We start from the raw sequence: 23,133 nt of genomic DNA on the forward strand, positions 1-23,133 counted from the left end.
GTCGTGCCTCGGTCCTCAGCACCTCCTCCAGCCTCATTCCCTCTGTAATGTCGTGCCTCGGTCCTCAGCACCTCCTCCAGCCTCATTCCCTCTGTAATGTCGTGCCTCGGTCTTCAGCACCTCCTCCAGCCTCATTCCCTCTGTAATGTCGTGCCTCGGTCCTCAGCACCTCCTCCAGCCTCATTCCCTCTGTAATGTCGTGCCTCGGTCCTCAGCACCTCCTCCAGCCTCATTCCCTCTGTAATGTCGTGCCTCGGTCCTCAGCACCTCCTCCAGCCTCATTCCCTCTGTAATGTCGTGCCTCGGTCTTCAGCACCTCCTCCAGCCTCATTCCCTCTGTAATGTCGTGCCTCGGTCTTCAGCACCTCCTCCAGCCTCATTCCCTCTGTAATGTCGTGCCTCGGTCCTCAGCACCTCCTCCAGCCTCATTCCCTCTGTAATGTCGTGCCTCGGTCTTCAGCACCTCCTCCAGCCTCATTCCCTCTGTAATGTCGTGCCTCGGTCCTCAGCACCTCCTCCAGCCTCATTCCCTCTGTAATGTCGTGCCTCGGTCCTCAGCACCTCCTCCAGCCTCATTCCCTCTGTAATGTCGTGCCTCGGTCCTCAGCACCTCCTCCAGCCTCATTCCCTCTGTAATGTCGTGCCTCGGTCCTCAGCACCTCCTCCAGCCTCATTCCCTCTGTAATGTCGTGCCTCGGTCCTCAGCACCTCCTCCAGCCTCATTCCCTCTGTAATGTCGTGCCTCGGTCCTCAGCACCTCCTCCAGCCTCATTCCCTCTGTAATGTCGTGCCTCGGTCTTCAGCACCTCCTCCAGCCTCATTCCCTCTGTAATGTCGTGCCTCGGTCTTCAGCACCTCCTCCAGCCTCATTCCCTCTGTAATGTCGTGCCTCGGTCCTCAGCACCTCCTCCAGCCTCATTCCCTCTGTAATGTCGTGCCTCGGTCCTCAGCACCTCCTCCAGCCTCATTCCCTCTGTAATGTCGTGCCTCGGTCCTCAGCACCTCCTCCAGCCTCATTCCCTCTGTAATGTCGTGCCTCGGTCCTCAGCACCTCCTCCAGCCTCATTCCCTCTGTAATGTCGCGCCTCGGTCCTCAGCACCTCCTCCAGCCTCATTCCCTCTGTAATGTCGTGCCTCGGTCTTCAGCACCTCCTCCAGCCTCATTCCCTCTGTAATGTCGTGCCTCGGTCCTCAGCACCTCCTCCAGCCTCATTCCCTCTGTAATGTCGTGCCTCGGTCCTCAGCACCTCCTCCAGCCTCATTCCCTCTGTAATGTCGTGCCTCGGTCCTCAGCACCTCCTCCAGCCTCATTCCCTCTGTAATGTCGTGCCTCGGTCTTCAGCACCTCCTCCAGCCTCATTCCCTCTGTAATGTCGTGCCTCGGTCCTCAGCACCTCCTCCAGCCTCATTCCCTCTGTAATGTCGTGCCTCGGTCCTCAGCACCTCCTCCAGCCTCATTCCCTCTGTAATGTCGTGCCTCGGTCTTCAGCACCTCCTCCAGCCTCATTCCCTCTGTAATGTCGTGCCTCGGTCCTCAGCACCTCCTCCAGCCTCATTCCCTCTGTAATGTCGTGCCTCGGTCCTCAGCACCTCCTCCAGCCTCATTCACTCCTCTTTGCGTCCCAGGACAGCGTCGTAGGTCTTGCCGGTGAAGCGATGCTGGACAGAAGTGAACCCGGAGGCCGTGAGCAGGGCAGCGTACTGGGCGGCTGTCCTCTCGCGCCCCTCAGTCTGCACCAGCATGTTCAGAGAGTAGAGTTGAGCCGTCAGGGGCCCCGAACCGTCTTCAAAGAGCAGGGCCTCCACCAGCAACACAGCGCCACCTGCAGGACGCAACGTGACAGACAACATGGCTTTAAGGGGTTTTAACAGAAGCGGGGAATAGTTACATTGGCAAATATATGTTTATATTTATCGTGGTTTCAGTGGTTTGGGTTAAGATGTATTTACTTGATGGATCTAGGTTATTTTACTTGTTTCAAAAAGGTTCTAATTTTTTTCTTTAGTGTCTACAAACTAGAGAAAGATTCTGTCATATGTAACCTGGACAAAATTCACTAAAACCCCTATTATTATTCTGATTTTAAGTCATTTTGAGGATATTTATACATTTATAGTGTAAGAAATAGACAGGATGGATGCGTGATATGAAATCTAATATTGATTAATCCTGTGATAATCTGCAGATGAATAAGAAAGCAGTGATTTTCTGTTGAATGCGTCTCTTAATTCCAACACAAACACACATTCTTCCTATTGGTCAACTTCCTGTATGAGTGAGTGAGTGACAGGCAGTTTTAACCACTCAATGTGAAGTGTGAACTCAGAAGAAGACTAATACATCTCTTTAAGGCAATATAAATATACTAAGTGAACATAAAACATGATTAAAAATAAAAAGTGTGACCCAGGCTCCAAGTAAATTGTGAATTAAAAGTAAAAAAGTATAAACATGAACCTTTTTTGTTTTTGAAATGAATTGAATGACGGATTGCTGTGATTTTAATATTTGGCAGGTAAAACACAAGTTACTGAGTTGACAAAGTGAATGACTTGAATTCACTTGTTAAATTAAAGTGAGCAACAAAGAATGGTTATTTGAAAGGCACAGCGTGTAGTAATTCAGTGCCATCTGGTAATAAAGTCTGTTTTTTGCTTTTCTTTTTCATCTAGATCTTGAAATTAACTTTCTCATTAATTGTTTGATTCTCAAACAAACACGCACAGATGTCTTGGGAACCTATCTTGCGAATCATTGCTTGTGTTTTTGAGCAAAATCAGACTGACAGATTTCCGTGGGGTGAGTTGCATTGTGGGATACAATCTGCTCTGTCATTTCAAGCAGGAGAAACCCATATTTTCCTCTTTTCTCCCCCCCACACACTGTAGATCCACACAGACCTGGATTGCAGGCCTTGTACACTCGAGAGAGGAGCTCCACGCAGCACGGGTCGGTCCAGTCGTGGAGGATTCGGGCTAAAATGTAGAGGTCTGCTTTGGGTATGGGGTCTTTGAAAAAATCCCCTGGAAATATCGACACACAAATTATTCACCATTACAATTTGAAACACTTGAATTACACATAAACTTGGTGTAGATTTTTTTATTTTTTTTAGAATCATTGAGTTTTACCTACCTGATCAACTTAGGCATTGATTTGTTCATTGGTAAATATGAAAATCTAGTTCTATGTTGTATCTATTTGTATTTTTAATTTGCATTTGATATTTTAAATATGTTTCCACTCATATGCAATTAGTGTTGCTTCTGATGATTTTTCAACACTTCATCCACTTATCTATTGAGAGACAAATAAAAGACTTATCTTAATTCGTGTTAAATGACTAAAGATCGGTTTTGATACAGCGGAATATACTGTACTTGATTCTCAATACCGATTAACATACCACAATGATAATTTAAAAAGCTCTATTCTTCAGACAATAGACACACAAAAGACACTGTAAACACAAAATAATTCCACTTTTTTAATTAAAATGTGGGACTGGTTCTGATAAAGCTCATTATTTTAAAACTGCTCTGGAAAGGTCACAGTTTGTCCCGTTAAAGTTACTTTTTTATCAATACATGCTAAAAATTAGTATCTAGTTTATAGTTGATAGTATTGATTGATTTTTGATACTTTGGGCACCTCTTATCTAAATATCGTATCATACCTTATTCATAACAACACCTATATAATAACATTACACTGCATTATACCAATCACCCTTGGTAAATAATGGTTCTTTTTTTCATTACATTGCCAAACCTGATTACTACTTGGGTTATGTCTATGGGAATTAAATTACGTGAAATGTATGAGAGCGCATTTCTAGATGTTTTCCACCGTTGGACTGTAACGTGTCTGCGGTTGTAAAAAAGCATAGAGCGCCGTGTTCCTGTGTGTAATTTGGCTTGGCGTTATCTGGCCCGACAGTGCAGCCTGCCATTATCGGCCTATGACAGAAATGGGTAAATAAACAGGTCTATAAGGATCAGGCGAAAGGGAACGGGAAAGGATTAGGAATGGCAACGCACAGGTGAGGTTCAGCTTATGCCTGCCACTGTCACCTATGCCGTGTTTGTGTAGTTTAACAAGAGCGTCGTGTCATTTTGAGCCTAAAGACAGCTGAAAGACAGTAAACAAGGCCCGGTGTAATGTTGACTGATAATGGCACGCATCAGTCCTCAGCGAAATAACATGGTCAAACAAAGGCCACGCAACTGAGGTACAGGTTTTCCTCTTTATATAGGTCATTGTACTGTAATGGGCAGTGCAGATCCACTTACACGGACAAAGACAGTTGGTTGTTGCTTTGTTTCATCCAGAAGTGGTAACTCGAATGAAATTACTTGAAAGGATAATTTTATTTTGTTGCTTACATCAGATGAAGGTAGAGCTTATTGTACCAGGAGGGAGGTTTGTCTTGTGCGTTTGACCCATGCTTCAAAGGGCACAGTCCAAGAATTTGATTTTATACATATTGATGTTGAATAAAGAAATTTACTAACTAGATGATAGATTTTGTATGATATTTTCTTAAAGTTTAAAGTCTAAGCGAGTACCAATATCAAAGTGAAATCATTTAGTAACTTTTTTGCGTCACTTTAAAACTTTTTTTGATGAGAAACATATTCACGCTTAGAAATGTGTAAGTTTAATTTTCTTTTACTATCGAACACCCTGGACGACTGAGGGATTACTCAGACATCTAAAGGGTGTGAACCACTGCTATAGAACCTTATTACACTGTTGCATTGTGTACTTCCTGATCATTTAAGGCTGAATGGTTTGCTTCAAGTTGACTGACTTTGTGCATCACAGAAGAGAAACGAAGCATGAACTAAAAACTGAAAATACAGACATCTACAACATAATAAAGCCTTTATATTTGATCTGAATAACATGTGGATTTAGTTTTCAGTGAGCTGTAGTTAGGAGGTAACAACCATGGATGTTTTGTTTTCAAATTGAAGTTGGTCTTGCAAACAGAAACCTTCACTTCACACACAAAATTCGACATAACATTGTTTACTTCTAATAAACGAGCCTTTTATATTGTGATGTATAAAATATGATTCATACTGTTGTTACTGTTAGTTCAAACGGAAGGAAACTGAAACAAAATCTGTATTATTTGTATTATTAGTGGACGATGGATTTTAAGACGAGAACTGTTGTATTTGGAGGACAAACTACAATGAACTCTATTATTATTTTCCATTTCCTTTTTGTCTTTTGCCACATTCGTTTTCCCCCTTTTCACATAATTTTCCCTGTCAATACTATGAACAATGTGCAATCAGTGATGAACAAAACAAAGTCAAATCACTCACACAAAAGTAACTGTTCACATAACATTTCAATAATCTGATAACTCCAGGAATCAAACAATGATCAGATTTCTGGTGTTCATGTGACCATAGCCAGTGTCATGTGTGCATCAGGTTTGACAGCCTAATAAGCTTTGCCCTTCAACAGGTGATTTACTCAATGAGTGGAATAAATGCATGAACAATCCTGGCCTATAGCGTCTCTGTTTACATTAGCAGGTGACTGACAGCGCCATCAAACTTTAGTTTTACACCGCGATTACGAACACCGTACCTTCGTGGAAACCGATCCTGCTCTGGGCAGCGGTGACAAAGTGTTCCCTTGACGTGTGCACCACCTTGGGGAGGTCAAAGATCATCACAGTGCATTGTGGGTAGGCGGACGTGCAGTGTTTGGCTAATGCGCCGCTGCAGCCTGGAGGGACCAAAACACACAGGGGAAAGGATTACTTACAATGTAGTTGAGTACACAATGAATACTGATCAGCTTCATTATTAAACCAAGAGACTCAATCATGCTAAAGAGAAGGATGCACATTATAAAGGAAAAGATACTGAACCAATTTAAGCTATTAGTATATTTACTCTTGCTACTTACTCCATATATACAGCACAGACTACTATAAGTGATTAGAAAACAACTTAACAGATGTACTTTGTAACTTTTCTGATGCAGGCTGCTTGTCTCCCTGGAGAGTTCTACAGTAAGGCATGAATAATGTGGTTTATCTCCCGAAAACAGATTTTAATTAATGGATTTTTGCAGTGAGTTTTATATACTGCAAATGGCAAATAAACTGAACTGAACTTGCATAACTGTAATTGTATGATAGAAAAATCCAGACAAAAGCAAAAACATCAGTATGAATGCAAGCAGGGGGCGGACCCCAGAAAAGTTACCTTTAAAGTGCCTATGACAGGTTGGACAACTCATTGAACTAAAATGCAGTTAAAAATTTAGAAATGTTCTAAAAATTCTACAAATTTAGGTTTATAACTTCACTTCCTGTTTGTAATAGATGACATCGCACTGTGAAATTATCACACAAAAAAGAGACAAGGGCAAAGAACGTTAATATAAGACATCCATGGTAAAAACCCATCTAATGTCCCAATTTTTTTTATTTGACAAAATATATATATGAAAGCACCTTTATTTTGTTGAATTAATGTTTAGAAAGTCCAAAAAGTTGTTTCTTTGTGTAAATTATGCATGACTGCTTAACTACCACTACCACTACTACTACTACTACTACTACTACCACTACCACTACTACTACTACTACTACTACTACTACTACTACAACCACTAGGCTAACATTTGAAAATAAACTTGAATGAATAATTATTAAATCAAAATTGTATGCATGTCTTAAAATTATTTGAGTAATTAGCATCACGTTATCTTTAATTGGAGCTTTAAAAATACCAACTAATGACTGATTTGCATGGCTCAACTTAATTGTGTGCTGTCTCTAGGAATTTGCCTCATCCAACAATTATGCTAATGGGGCATTTTTAATTGACGCGGATTCTGAGTGACACTAACCCATTTCATTCATAAATATTCAAGCTTTCCGGGGATCTCAAACACACACACATCCGCAGTTTGAATCCATTAGACCTGGTCATGAGTGTGATTCATAAGGCTTTCCATAACCATTGTTTTTATGCTCAACACTTGCTGCTTCCTGGAGAACCTCACGCTGGGCGACAGAGGTCAAAGCTGCGATATGAGCTAGAAAAATGTACAACACAGCAACAAGCCACGCACCGCACAGAGGTTGAGCTAATATGAAAAATGACACCTCCATTTCGAATACTTTGGTTGCGTTATTATCAATGTTCATGCTTCATAGACAGTGAATTTGAAAGAGCAGATAGAGGAAAGTGACAGATAACAATAGCAGAGTGTGTGAGGAGGTTTGGACTGATAGGAGCCACATGTACAGTGCTGATGATGAAATAGTTTATGAATGCAGGGGGGTTCTTACAGCAGCCAATGCACTAATATCCTGACTCTTCCCCCGGCGAGGGTCTGTAAGGTCGCACAATGTGTCGCAGTTTCAGTTGGCGCAATTACAACATACTAAGATCAAAATATACTGACTTTTTATAGAAACGTCTTGCGATTCTAGTGTTACGTTTATCACATTTCAGTCTCAGATGCAGAAGCTCACGGAGGTGTTTGCAATGTGCTCTCTGAACAGAATACTGTCCTTTTAAACACATATTGTAAATCTAATACTAACAATAAAACAATACTTCTCACCCACTCTAGTCAAATGTAATGCAAATTTGCGATTAATCTAACAAAAGTTGGTTTTAGGCTGTATACGCTTGCTCTAATAAGGCTAAAAAGGTGTATAATAGGGAATAATGGGATTCAGAGCCAGATCAACAGGCAAACGTGTATGTTACTTTATTAAAGCTGTGGGTTAATTTACTGAGTTAAAATGAGCCAGCATCGACAATTATCTATGTGTTTCAGAATGAATTGGGACTGTTGCCATAGTGATTAACAACTTAAAGCAAAACATATTTTATGGTGAAACGCCCTCAAAATGTCCCCTACAACATGAAGCTTAACCCCATAAATTGCATGATTATTTTTGTTTACGCCTGTCACTGAAATATACTGTATGCTCCACAGGTAATTAACGTTCAAAGACAAATTAAATGATGTTAATAGCCCTCCTTATGCTTTAGATTTATTTCACTGAGTATACATCATAAAGCTGCTGTCTCGTAGTTGACAGCAGGGGAAAGACATTGACACAATGACAGGGACAAAGTGAGAGACTCCAGATAAGACACCGATGACATCATGAAGACACCAGAACAAGCATGTGCACAATACACAATGTGCTTAGTTTGGGAAACAAAGAGAGAAGAAAGAATGCGTATGGTATTTTATCCCTGGGTCACCCCTAATGTTGGAAGGGCAGACTCGCCCCTGCTGCAGACAGTGAATACAACTTAACCTTGTATCAATGTTAAAGTGTAATTGAAGAACTAGTCCTACTTACACACAGACGTGTATAAGTTAATGGAACAGATGATGAGCAGCAGGAGCCAGAGACAACAGATGCAGCAGAGGCTCACCCCGTCACACTCTCACTCATATTTGGGAGCCCACAGTGATGCATAAACAAGAGCCTGTGCTCACCTGACAGGCCCCACTGTGCACCTCTTGTGCCCGCAGCCATGTGGGACAAAAGAGACAACTGCAGGGGTTTAATGGCTTTACAGCGCCCTCCTGTGGTGATCTGCAGTGTCACACTGCAGGTAATAAACTCTGGACAGACTTTTAGGTCAGCAGAAGATGGAACTAGGCAGACTATGTTTTTTGTTCACCCATCTTTGTTTGAAAGCATTTTATATCAAATGGATTGAATGCACAAAAGCACTAGAAATATCCATCTCACTGACTTTACGTTTCAACTGAAATCACAAAAACCCTCATGACCTCAAGACATATTTTCTACAAGATGAAACATATTAGAAATTAGATTTAGATTTGGTTGGAGGACAGATTTAGATTCAAACAAACACATGCAGTAAGTGAATAGTAGCAGGTAAAGTGAGGGTACAACGGATGGTAAAACAAATAATACAAATTGGATAAAATACCAGAGGCTGTTACATTTCTGATAGAATCCAACAAACTATAAAACTGTAAGTTGCTCTTGCTCTCGCTGTGTCTAAAATGGTTGGTTCCCATTATCTGGTGAGAAGCTGAGTTGAACCAACTGTTTTGACAAACCTGCAGGAGACTCCAGTCAATATCAGTGGGACCATTCAAGTCCAACTACAAACACAAAACTGAAATATAGCCGCAAGCGGCAATGATCGGCCCTCGCTACGCCGCCGCCACGCCGCAAGAGGAGGGGGCGCTAACGCGCCCCAATTGTCCTTTTATTACGCCTACTGCTGAATCTGTGACGCTGTCACATCTTCTCCCCTTTGTTTTACCATCAAAAAGCTATTTTATTTTGAATTCTTGGCAAAATGTGCGGCTTTGCCGCACAGAGACCGTGACTCTTTGAATGAAAATGTCGATAACTTTTGATGGTCCACCCCTGAAGATGAGTCTCACCAAATTTCAGGTTAATAGGGCTGACGCCCTGGGAGGAGTTTGTGAAAGTCTAAAGTGTAAACATGTTCTGGCGATTTCCCCATTGGAATAACATGAAAGGTTTCTGTCATTGTTACGGCAACGCCATAACAATTATGACATGGGTCTCATTGACTTTTTTGATGGGGATGCTAAAATTGAGTTGTGTGTCAAATTTCATATAATTTCGCAAAACTAAACATTTAACCTCCATATAAAATCTGTAGGGGGCGCTGATTTCTGAAATTCTAGCTACAGTTCGCGGCTTCGCCGCACAGAGACCGTGAGAGGTATCAATGTAATTTGGATAACTTTTGATGTCCCACTCCTCAGTAGCATTTTCACCAAATTTCAGCTTTTTAGGGCCAACGCCCTGGGAGGAGTTCGTAAAAGTACGACGTTTGGAAAAACTCCGAAGTCATGTTTAGCCATTTTTGAAGCAATATGGCCGACATTTGGTTGGGCGGACGGCGTTGCCGTCATAATATTTTTTACTTCTCTTGTCACCATCTACCTCTGCGCCAAATTTCATGATTCTACGATCAGATTTTTTTTGGGTCATTTCCCATCTCTCAATGCATTTTTGGTACATTTGGGGGCGCTGACGCGCCATTTTTTTATTTTAGAAAAGGGAAATAGCCAGAATGTAGAGAGGCACGATTTTTAGAGGTGTGCAAATTTTTGTGACTTTTCGTCAATGTTCACTGGGTGAAAAATAGGGGGGTTGGTCCCGAGAAGAAGAAGAAGAAGAAGAAGAAGAAGAAGAAGAAGAAGAAGAAGAAGAAGAAGAAGAAGAAGAAGAAGAAGAAGAAGAAGAAGAAGAAGAAGAAGAAGAAGAAGAAGAAGAAAGAATAATATTCCGATGCGAAAACAATGTTTCCCATTTTTCAAATATCATAAACTATACATTTTCGGAAAGCGCTCGCGCTTTCCTACCTCATGGTGTGGGTCCCTGGTCACTGACGGGTACTTTCGTTAATTTTGAGTGGGCTCCGCCCACTTTGTGTTTTTGGCCCTCTATACAGTAATAATGTTCAATTTTTGCATTACATGCTTATATGCACGGAACATGCAAGAGATGGGGAACGTATTCGTGAGCTACTTAGCGCAAATGAGTGCTTTATATGGGGATCTCAATGTAAAGTGCTCGTTTAGTGCGCACTTTTGCACGGGCTTCGCCCATTTACAACGGTAATGTTCCATTTTCCTACTACTAATTAGTATGCATGGGGCGTGCATGAGTGAAGGAGTGCGTTAGTGAGTGTTTGGAAGTGGGCGAGCGCTTCGCGCTCGATTTCGTGCGCACTACGTGCGCACTTTCGCAGCCGTGCTTCGCACGGCCTTACGAGATTAATAGGCCTCTCGCCAGCTTGTGGCGCTCGGGCCTAATAACACTCACAGTGATGTGTTCAAATACGTTGCTTGTTTTACCTGTGACAATTGGAAACTTTGAACAAATCTCCTCTTTCAACAAATGTGAATCAACAATCAGAATTCTGCTGGGTCAAAAGCAGAGGACACATTTCCCTTTATACTTTGTCCTCTGCATTTGACCAGGATCTGACTCAGGCTTACCTCGAGTGTACTGAGCATGTTTCGGGTAGATCAAAGGGAACAGGAGAGACATCCAAAGTCTTTTTTAAGGGTTGAAACATGTTGGTGCATTTGTGATCGTCAAATGTCAGAGGTTTGTTGCCTATTCATTTTCTCCCTGGATTTCCTCATGCAATCATGTAAAGCATGTTTATCATCTTTCAATCAATTTAGATTCACCATATATGGCATATGATGGTGTTATTAATGAGAGGACAGAATAGCAGAGTAAGTAATGGCAGGTGACTTTTAAAGTGCCTTTAACAGACTATTAAATGAGCTTGATTGGACGAAATTTGTGTTTGTATCTTTATGCATGTGTGTGTGTGTGTGTGTGTGTGTGTGTGTGTGTGTGTGTGTGTGTGTGTGCGTGCGTGCGTGTGTGTGTATTTTACGTATGTATGTGGCTCCAGCTGTCTCCTGATTAACTCAGTGTATCATAAATGTTAATGAGAGTGATGAACCCCGTGCCATATGAAAATGAGACAGGTGAGAAGATGAGCAATGACAAAATAGACTTACCTCCGAGGTCACAGATGACCTTAAAAGGTGAGAGGTCAAAGGCTGTGACGACGTCTTTGCCGCAGATGTTCCAAATGGAGTTCATTAACTGCATGAACTTGACCATTTCCTCGTCAGACCTGCCACATGCCACAGCAAGTCAGAGACACAGCTTCTACACACGTAACCTTTCATATGCCATGTCAACTTTTAAATAAGGCTGGTTAAAACAAAGCATAAGGTCTAGTGAAGAAATGCACAGAATATAATATGAATATAATAATATGTAGTTTGGAGCAGACTCCGTGGTCCGGTCCTTTTGTCCTGGCTTGTAACTGACACAAAACGTACAATGCATTTTTGCACAGATCCATATTAAGTGTTGTAATGTGTGACATACAGAGATTTTCAGAAGAACTTATCACTTCTTTAGTCATTCTTTATATCTAAAACACCATGAAATGTTGAACCAATTTAAATATGTTATGTCACGGTTGAGTCATTTGGAGGAGGTGGAGAAGCCTTGGGTGAAATCTGTTCTTACAACATGGAAAGAGCTAATCAAAACATGCAAACTTAACAAAGATGTTAAAATCTTTAATTGGTTGGCTAACGATGAAAATGTCACACCTAACAGCACAGCACTAAAGATTTAAAGTCTGGACAACAAAAGCTATAGAGGTTTTTTACCAGATTGTAAAGGAGAATAATTTGAAAAGCTTTGATGAGTTGAAAGAATCCTTTGGCTTTGAGTTTTTAGGTATTTACAAATGAGGAGTTATTATAACCAAGAAATGAAACAAAGTAATGGCGATCATAGCCTCTTGACTAAAATATGTATTAAAGCTTATAAATCTGAACTTTCAAGAGGAATAATATTCGGATCACTAAGCACAAACAAAATGTATGATTCAAGCCAGCAAAAATGTTTATATGTAATGAATAGAAATGAAGGTTTTGTAATTTCTTCCATGTCTTTGTGGTTTTAATGCATTTTATTTCCTGTTGTGTGAAGCACTTTGAATTGCCTTGTGTACGAATTGTGCTCTACAAATAAGTTTGCCTTGCCTTGCCAAATTATATAAATGTATTAACAATTTGGGCTTTCATTTTACTGATTACATAAAGGAAAGATGGGAAAGAGATGGCCACTTTATTCTGGATGATGAAGAGTGGGAAAGTAAATGTACATCTCACTGGAGAACCACATGTTTGGAGGGAATTCTGTTGGAAGAATGCGACTCGTTTATTTAGAACACAATGTCAAAGTGCAGCTGGAGAAAGTGTGGCTGCCAGGAGGCAAACCATTATCATGTGTTTTGGGATTGTCCTGTTGCTCGGGGGATTTGGATTGAGATCAACAAAGCCTTACAGACAATATATGACATTTCCATTCTGCTGGACTTCAGAACAATGTATTTGGGCCTCAGGACTCCTGCCATGGATATAATTGGCAGTATCTCTGGAACATCCTCCTGGCAGCAGCAAAAAAGGCCCTCACAAAAAAATGAATGACACAAAATGCACAGACAATCCAAAAATGGACAGACATTATATTGGATATTAGAAAACATCACATTTGAAAATGAGCAAATTTGACATTTTGTGTGTTTTAGTTTTAATTTTTTAATTTTTCTCTGTTGTACTCTCTCTGGTCTCAAATAATAAATAAGTCATCCAAAACTCTAAATGATTTGTTTTGGATCAACATAAAATGGAAAAAGTTGACATAATTTATTTAAATACAGCCTAAATGTAGCTGTTAAGGTAAACAGGCCCTATTATTTCTGGACCGATTAAATCCCAATCTTGGTAAATGTGTCCACACATGGAGCCAGGCCTGGGGTGCTCGACGGTGAGCGATGGGGCCCGTGCACAACCTGAAGGAGCGACGTGGGGCCGTCCTCCCCTAGTATAACGAAATTCCTTGCATTTTTGATCCGTCTATTTCCCTGGTAAATTGCCAGGACTAAAGTGGGGAAGTGGTACTGGAAAATTGCCAGTACCACTGCTCGTTTCTTTGGTTACACACTTGGTTCCCTGGGTTACACTATGTCAGATAAGTCTGTATCTTCAAAATACATGATCACTTTGGGAACATCCTACATGATCACTTTGGGAAGATCTTACATGATCACTTTGGGAACAGCTTACATTATCACTTTGGGAACATCTTACATGATCACTTTGGGAACATCTTACATGATCACTTTGGGAACATCCTACATGATCACTTTGGGAACATCTTACATTATCACTTTGGGAACATCTTACATTATCACTTTGGGAACATCTTACATGATCACTTTGGGAACATCTTACATGATCACTTTGGGAACATCCTACATGATCACTTTGGGAACATCTTACATGATCACTTTGGGAACATCTTACATGATCACTTTGGGAACATCTTACATGATCACTTTGGGAACATCTTACATGATCACTTTGGGAACATCTTACATTATCACTTTGGGAACATCTTACATGATCACTTTGGGAACATCTTACATGATCACTTTGGGAACATCTTACATGATCACTTTGGGAACATCCTACATGATCACTTTGGGAACATCTTACATTATCACTTTGGGGACATCTTACATGATCACTTTGGGAACATCCTACATGATCACTTTGGGAACATCTTACATTATCACTTTGGGAACATCTTACATTATCACTTTGGGAACATCTTACATTATCACTTTGGGAACATCTTACATTATCACTTTGGGAACATCTTACATTATCACTTTGGGAACATCTTACATGATCACTTTGGGAACATCTTACATTATCACTTTGGGAACATCTTACATGATCACTTTGGGAACATCTTACATGATCACTTTGGGAACATCCTACATGATCACTTTGGGAACATCCTACATGATCACTTTGGGAACATCTTACATGATCACTTTGGGAACATCTTACATGATCACTTTGGGAACATCTTACATTATCACTTTGGGAACATCCTACAGGATCACTTTGGGAACATCCTACATGATCACTTTGGGAACATCCTACATGATCACTTTGGGAACATCTTACATGATCACTTTGGGAACATCCTACATGATCACTTTGGGAACATCTTACATTATCACTTTGGGAACATCTTACATGATCACTTTGGGAACATCTTACATTATCACTTTGGGAACATCCTACAGGATCACTTTGGGAACATCCTACATGATCACTTTGGGAACATCCTACATGATCACTTTGGGAACATCTTACATGATCACTTTGGGAACATCCTACATGATCACTTTGGGAACATCTTACATTATCACTTTGGGAACATCTTACATGATCACTTTGGGAACATCTTACATTATCACTTTGGGAACATCCTACAGGATCACTTTGGGAACATCCTACATGATCACTTTGGGAACATCTTACATGATCACTTTGGGAGCTTCCGTAGCTAAGAAAGGTTGAGCATCACTGGCTGCTGTCCCCACCACCTGACCTCTGACCTCTGACCTCTGACCTGGGATAAGCAGAAGAAGATGGACGTCCACACACATACTACAGCTCTAGAGGTCCGAGCACGAGTGGGTGAAACTGGCGCCTGTGGCAGAGAGAGACTGTACATTACTGCAGCTCTGATACTTCTGCTGTGACATGATGAGCAGACTTCCGGGCCTAACCACGCTCTGTCAAAATCAATCCCCACTGTTTATGAATCATGAGAGAAAATAGGCCTTAAACAACTGCTGCGTTTTGCATTGTAATGATCTGATATCTGGAGGATGAAGGAGAAAACTTGAAAAGCAAAGGCAAGCGTTAAAAGTGTGAAGCCGCTACTATATTGTTTTTCCCTCCAAACTGTGAGTACAATAAATATATCAAATCGAAAAGCAAAAATTGTGCCTGATATATATTTTAGTGTGGAAAATGTTGCATGGATATAGAGGAACTAGAAGGAAATGGTGAAACTGCTTTATTTCATGTTGGTACAAAAACTGATCTGACCAAATATTATTAATTGCAATTTTATAATGGGCACTTGAAAACACATTTGTAAATAAATTGCCAAATAGCCACCCTGGATTTAGAGTTTATGTAAAGTAATGTGTGATGTGAGGGAAACATTTGATTACACTATCCTTAACAAAAAATAAAAAGTGTAGTTTTATCATAAAGTCTACTTAACATAACAATTTCCCTCTATTTTCAGAAAAGAGATACTCTTATCTTGCATTAAATTCCAACAGGTCAAGCATCCCTGTCAATTTGACTTTCAAACAATCATCTTTTCCAAAAGCAATGACTCATCTTCAGGCTCATCCTTTTGTCAGTTTGTGCCTCTCCAAATGATTCTAGAGTGTGAGATCTCAAGACTTTAAATTATTCATGTGAGACACAAGGCAGGCTAAATGCTCAGGAGTAAATAGTGCTGTGTGAGTCATCCTTTTGAATGGTTCTTCCTGCCGCTCAGAGAAGTTGTTCCCCACTTGGATAATATACCCACAGTATTCACAGGGGAAATGAGCGCTGGTAAACAAGCCCCACTCCACATTAAATCAATTGAGCACAGGTGTTGAGGCTCCTCATTCTCAATCAATTAAAGCTGAATTACAAATTAATTGTAGTGAGAGAGTAACTGTTCAGTTTGTGTGTTCAGGCTGCAGTGTAATCTGAATGTATGATTCGTACAGCAAGAATTACACCACCTTATTATTGAGTTATGAACTTGATTCATATGTTAATATTATATTATACATGCAGCAGAATTTAATTCATGCGTGTGTGATAAGAATGCACCTCACACAAGCTGTGGAATTGTGTCAAAAGGTGTGTGTGTGTCCCACTTGGAGCGAGACAAGTTTAGGGTCTTTCCCAAGGACACAAGGACTATATTCACCTGAGGGAGCTTAGCTCTACTGGGAGAGGGATTCTAACCTTCAGAGTATGAGCACTCACCAGCTGAGTGACCTGTGTCTGTACTATCTAGAAAAGGTACGACTGGGTTCCCATGTGACCAGGACTCCTGTGGAAATTATATTTAGACTCTAAGTGAGACTTTCTAGGCGAAAGGTTCAACTTCAACATGACCATGATTGCCAGGTTGTTGATGTTATATATGTTATATATATATATATATATATATATATATATATATATATATATATATATATACATACATATACATATACATATACATATACATATACATATACATATACATATACATATACATATAAATCCAGTTGGTTTGTAGCAAGGCTCCCTTTAAGTGTGTGTGAGAAAAATAGAAAAGATGAAAGTGGTGGATGAAATTGATGTGAAATTGCAGTTTTATTTCAAGCTCTCCACCTTCAGTGGTTTCATCTTCCATCTTTTTTTATTGACAACTTGTTATTATTGTTATTGACAACTGACCAGTCAAACGATTGTTTATTGCAAGTGCAACTAATTCTGATTCTTCTTTTTCTATTTTTTCCATCTGAAACCCCTGGACGTTTAGGATAAAAACTCAATCAAAAACTTCACAGATGCAATTGAAAAAAGCATCTAAAACAGGTGTTGATTGTTGAGTCTTGCAGTGTCCTTCATCTCGTGGTCTCCTTTGCACTCGTGTGTATTTTGGCTTTACATCTGACGTTACATAAAGCACAAGACAAGGGGGTATTTTCACGCATCATTTCCCTCTTGTTTGGGCACTGACAGATTTTCGACAGCGCTCCACACTGCATTGCCTCGGGCCGGCCGCAATCAAAACCTATTAGCAAACAATGTGACCCCTAAAAACTGCCGACCGGCCAATCAGTGGAGCAGAAAGTGTAACCATTAGTTTCTATATAAACAAACAAGAGCTCAAGGACAATAGTCTTTTGACATCGCTGTGTCACATCTCCTGCCTCTTAATCTCACTAGTCAGAAAAGAGACGAGGAAAGAATCTGAATTAGCTTTGTGTGTGTGTGTGTGTGTGTGTGTGTGCGCGTGCGTGCGTGTGAGTGTGTGTGTGCGTGCGTGCGTGCGTGTGAATGTGTGTGTGTGTGCGTGCGTGCGTGTGTGTCTTACCTGTACAAAGCCTCAAACAGATCTCTAGAGTTGACCCCAAATGCCTTTTCATACTGGTTTTTTCCCTCTCTGAAAGTTCAAGAAACATTTAGCTCACATTAAAGGTGCACGTTTTGTAACTTTTCTGGTGCAGAGCCTGAAAACTCGACAAAAAACTATTCTTGATCGACTAAAGCCGTGTTCTGTGCGATTGATTGGTCGACTAAACGTGGCGCTGACAAAAGCTTTCAAAGCTAGACTTCATCACGTATCTGTCCTCGAAGTGCACTGACAAGACCGTGAGATTACAGGAGATCAAACAATTATTTAAACAGAAAACTTACTCATAAACAGTGTATTTATCAGTAAAAAAGAAAGACAGATTCAACTCACAATTCACACAAATCTCTGGATAACTCACTATTATCTGCTCCTTTCAGCTGTAGAAACAAATAGAAATTTTGGTCGCTCAAGACTAGAGATATTATTGCTTAGTTCCACAATAAAGCATTAAACTTATCTATTTCCATCAGGACAAGCAAGTGAGGCCACCAGACCAAGTTACAGGTCAGATCTGCGGAGCGGCGAACCTGCTCAAGGTGAGAACTAAAGATGTTTTCCAAGGTATTTTAGAGCAATAAAATCACCCGTAATTAAATAAATGCTAGCACGTTACAGGTTTATTGTTACCGGTTATTATTGTTACGGTGGAACTTTCCAGGAAAAGCAATCACGTCACCATGGCGACAAGCATGTGCCGGACTAACCTTCAGAAAAGTTACAGAGCATGTACGTTTTATAATTCCACTGTTTGTCTTTCAATCCTGTGGCTTTGTCGCGGGTGTAGAAATGAATGATTTTGCAAGCGTGAGTGAGTTATAGTGAGTTTTAGACTTCACACCCAGAGGCAAAAATCTGTCCTCTTCCACCTCAAACTCACTCCCTCTGTTCTTTCCTGTCCCAGTGTGCATTATTAACCTTGGCCTGCTTTGAAGTGCCCTGTTTATTTATTTCCTGTTCTAGAACATCGAGTCTGTCAAGCCGTTGCATCACGTTGTGTCCCAATTAAACAAAAGGAAATGTCTCTTAAAATGTCTGCGGCTGTCACTGGGGGCAGCAGAATTCAACACACAGGGGAAGCGCCAAAGTAGGTTCAAAGCTAACTGTTTTTAAAAGGCACTTTTTAAACTCTACAGAGCAGTTCAAGTTGATTTCAACCCACAGTGCAACCTCTAATGAATTGCCTACTTCTGATTCAAAATATGTCCTTCCTTAGGATGTATTTCATGTTTAGGCTACATTTTGAGAGCAATAAAAAGACTTGAAACAAAATAAATATTAAAAACAAACATTTACAGATAATATGTCATTCTCTAACATGTAATGATAAGATTCGACATTAAATTTGTGGATTTTCGTTTTGGACATTTCTTTAAAAACAGTATATCTCCCATAGATTTACATTTGAATTAGGACGTAATAACATTTTAGAATATGAACTCAACCTGCTGTATTTGTATGTGAAAGTTAAAGAATAACCTGATGGCGTCGGTGAGGTAGTTCCAGCACAGGTAGATGGTTTTGGAGCTGTACTGAATGGAGTGATACAGCGACACTGGACTTGAGCGCGTCAGGTAAACTCTGGCCTCCTCTGTGTTACTGTACACCGCTAAAATCAGGAAAAAGACAAGGTAAAAGTAAGACAATTTAATTGTTTTATGATTTTTTAAAATATGTGTTAAATTGCACTTGCTGGTTAGATCATCAGATGACTAATTTACCAATTTTCCAAATCTTTTCATACTATTGCAACCAAACCAGACTCAAACTATATACTTCCTGGGATCAAAGTAAACACTGGCCTACTAACCACAGTAAAGATCATTTTCATCATAAATATTGTCCCTAAATCACTGGAGTAAAATGTTTATCTCTTTTCTAGCTCTGTAAACCTGGTGGTTGATCCAAACAGCAGGTCTAAAGTTTCTTACAGAGCTGAACGTTGTGAATCCTCTGAGAAACAGGGAGTCGTTCTTCCGTTTCACTGAGTCAGAAAGCTTGTGCAGAGGTCTCACGCTGACTTTAGAGAACTATATAGAGCTACAAGATATTTCAGAAAGTCCTGGGTAAGTGCTCTGAAATTCTATAAATATTAAAGTCACTCAAACTTTTGTCCAGTTGACAGAATTCAATCTTCTTTTGTGATTAAACTCGGCTTGAAGCATCTCCAAAATATGAACAGAATGAGAATATCATCTCAATATCATCTCATGCAAAACAATACTTTATGGTGGCCAAAATTAGGAAAATGTGAATTTGATATAGTATTTTAGGTTCTGTCATTGCCATGGTGAAGAAACATAAATAATAATAATAAGTCTAATGTAAAGACACTGCTGCTCTCACCGCGGTCTTGCTGCTGGTGTGTCGTGAGCAGCTCCAGTCCAGTGCAGGCCGCTAACAGTCTCTCCATCCCGTCCAGACTGACTCCCAGCGCTGCAGAGAGCTCCTCTGCCATCAGGGGGCGCTGTGCCTCATGTAACGCGTCAAACACTCCCAGCTCACAGGCCGTGAACACTGTCTAATGAGAGAAGGGCCCAGAGAGTCACGCATGTGCATCCTCATGATTCATGTGCATCCTCATGTGCATCCTCATGTGCATCCTCATGTGCATCCTCATGTGCATCCTCATGATTCATGTGCATCCTCATGTGCATCCTCATGTGCATCCTCATGTGCATCCTCATGATTCATGTGCATCCTCATGTGCATCCTCATGTGCATCCTCATGTGCATCCTCATGTGCATCCTCATGATTCATGTGCATCCTCATGTGCATCCTCATGTGCATCCTCATGATTCATGTGCATCCTCATGTGCATCCTCATGATTCATGTGCATCCTCATGTGCATCCTCATGTGCATCCTCATGATTCATGTGCATCCTCATGTGCATCCTCATGTGCATCCTCATGTGCATCCTCATGATTCATGTGCATCCTCATGTGCATCCTCATGTGCATCCTCATGATTCATGTGCATCCTCATGTGCATCCTCATGTGCATCCTCATGATTCATGTGCATCCTCATGTGCATCCTCATGTGCATCCTCATGATTCATGTGCATCCTCATGTGCATCCTCATGTCATAAGGCGCTGGTACAGCTGGCAGCCCGGTGTAAACGCTCTCTCTTCTTTCTCACACTTATTGTGCTTTATCTCCTATATTTTGTAAATATAGTTAGTATATTTTTTCTATTTTACTGTACGATAGGGACACGCGCTGGAATAGTTTTTTAATTCAACTGTTTTTGACTTTTTCCGGCTGGATTTGAGTGTTTTTCGTTGTGTTGTTGTGACGTGAGCTAGCTCCGAGCGAGCCCCCCCCCCCCGCGCCCTCCGGCCGCGCTAAAGTACGGCGTGTCGTCGGTACACGTTTATATACACGTTTATATGAAAGAGGAACTTCACCAACGATCGGGACACGCACTGGAATCGCTTTAAATTAACTTGTTTTGACTTTATTCGGCTGGATTGAGTGTTTTCGTCGTGTCGTTGCGATGTGTCTTGGCTCTGAGTCCCCCGGCTCCGGCCCCGCCCCCCGGCTCCGGCCCCGCCCCCCGGCTCCGGCCCCGCCTCCCGGCTCCGGCCCCGCCCCCCGGCCGGCGCCGTACCGCGTTTCCACAAAGGAGGAACTCATGAAACTGCGGACAACAGTCGTCTTACCCGGAGATCGTCACGTTATCCCGTCGCAATACTGACCTAACCTAATACTGATGTGCAATTCTGTCATATGTGCAATTACTGTGAAATTCATGTGCAATCTATGTGCTGTCGTGACACATATTCATGTGCAATTACTGTCGTGATCACATGCAATGGTATTTATGTATTTATTTGTCTATGGGAGTTTTTGTTTATAGGAGATCTTCTACTGAAAGTGTTTTTCAGACTTCCTATAAGTGATCTGTTCTTCTGTATCTACCTCTTTATCTACCTGCGTTGCACCAATGAAATTTCCCCATGTGGGACAATAAAGGAATATCTTATCTTTTATCTTATCTTATCTTATCTTATCTTATGTGCATCCTCATGTGCATCCTCATGTGCATCCTCATGTACATCTATGAGGGATGAACGTGATATGAATATGTTTTTAAATCTTACTTTTAACAAGAGCATAAATGCATGCTGACAAATAATCTAAAAACCATGCCATCTTGGAAACAAAAGCTTATTTTTCTGAGATTATTTTAATTTTAATTCTGTGTGTATTATTTTTAAAAAATCATAAATTCATAAACAAGTAAACAAAACACAAAACAACCAGAAAGAACAAAATCAAAACAAGAACACAAGTAGACATCAACTAAACATAGATAGAAACAAAAGGCCAATAAATGCTTATCTTATCTTGAAAGATTGTTCTAACAAAACAAAAAATATGTTGTAATAATAATAATAATACTACAAATAATAATAATAATTAATAAAAGTTGTACATATTTCTTTATTCTATTGTCCTATTGTCTTTTGTAGCCAGAGGGGGAGATTCTGAGTGTTTGCCAAAGACTTTGAAAACTACACCCTTTGTTGGACATGTAGGGCCTATAAATAATTTGCACCAATACCTGTTATTCAAACAATATTTAGACTATAGTCTGTGTTGACAAGTATTCCAAATTAACATATATAAAGTCTCTTCATCAAGAGCATCAAACCTTCAAGAGCATCAAACCTCTCATTACCTTAGAGATGAGGAACCCTTCCATGTGCTGCAGTATTTTCCTGGGATAAGCATCCACAGCCTTCGCTCCATCAGATCCTTTCTCCTCTTCAGCCATTACAACGTTCTTCTCATCCAAAATCCCAAGTGCCTCTGTGTGTGGAGCATTTATGAAAGACCAGGCGAACCCACACAAGTGCCCACCCCTTTAAAAACAGTGAGAGTAGCAGTGGGCTAAGCAGATTATGGTCCGATATCCCCAGATTAGGTCAGGGGCTCAGACGGCAGCACACAAAGAAACAATATGTCCTCAGTGCAGCCCTGTTCATTATCATACATTTGAATGGAGACTTTGGGCCTGAGCGTTCCCATAACAAGAATGTCACTGAGGCCAAAAAAAGAGGTGGTTGACTCAATACAATAGGTGACTCAAAGCCTTTGAACTGGACACACGCACAAAGTCTGCTCCACAAAGGTATTAGGAAATGCACGAATGAACAAAGATTTTATTTTGATGGTAAAATGCGCAAACACTTTTTTGTATTTGAAAGAAATTAATGGGGTTAAATAAATTGAGTATTTAAAAAGGGCCGAAACCTTTCCTTCATGGAGATGTTTTGATAGGATTTTTTTGCTGAACAGCATAAAATGTAGTAATTTCCAATGGAGATATTCACATCAGCTGCATTTGTTTTATTGTTCCCTCATGTCTTTTTGTTTGCATTTGTTTTTTTTCTGAAGTTATTGTAGAAAGATTCAGTTCGTCCAAGAGTCATTCTCATACTAAAGTTAAAATATATAAATAAAAAGTTGGATGACTCACT

General features: G+C 40.6%; 1 protein-coding gene across 1 annotated transcript; it reads right to left on the reverse strand.

Moving 5' to 3' along the window:
* Positions 1 to 1,595: 1,595 nt before the first annotated feature.
* asmt (acetylserotonin O-methyltransferase) lies at positions 1,596 to 22,529 on the reverse strand. Its single transcript, XM_072445074.1, has 8 exons — positions 22,332 to 22,529; positions 19,989 to 20,163; positions 19,122 to 19,251; positions 17,604 to 17,672; positions 11,570 to 11,688; positions 5,612 to 5,752; positions 2,902 to 3,024; positions 1,596 to 1,823 (listed from the first exon to the last, which is right to left on the reverse strand). Exons 1-8 carry the CDS (start codon positions 22,425 to 22,427, stop codon positions 1,606 to 1,608), a joined length of 1,071 nt encoding a protein of 356 aa, XP_072301175.1. The 5' UTR covers positions 22,428 to 22,529; the 3' UTR covers positions 1,596 to 1,605.
* Between the last annotated feature and the right edge of the window lie 604 nt (positions 22,530 to 23,133).

This window comes from Eucyclogobius newberryi, unplaced genomic scaffold, assembly GCF_026437365.1.
Source record: "Eucyclogobius newberryi isolate DKJ021-1_F unplaced genomic scaffold, fEucNew1.0.hap1 SCAF_14, whole genome shotgun sequence".
NCBI classification, from domain to species: Eukaryota; Metazoa; Chordata; class Actinopteri; order Gobiiformes; family Gobiidae; genus Eucyclogobius; species Eucyclogobius newberryi.

What these genes read in the sequence shown, in the direction of transcription:
- asmt (XM_072445074.1), bottom strand. Translation starts at nt 22,427, where the DNA reads ATGGCTGAAGAGGAGAAAGGATCTGATGGAGCGAAGGCTGTGGATGCT. An exon ending in AAGGGTTCCTCATCTCTAAG is followed by an intron (nt 20,164 to 22,331) that starts GTAATGAGAGGT and finishes TTCTCTCATTAG; the next exon opens with ACAGTGTTCACGGCCTGTGA. An exon ending in GGTCATCTGTGACCTCGGAG is followed by an intron (nt 5,753 to 11,569) that starts GTAAGTCTATTT and finishes TGGTCCCTCCAG; the next exon opens with GCTGCAGCGGCGCATTAGCC.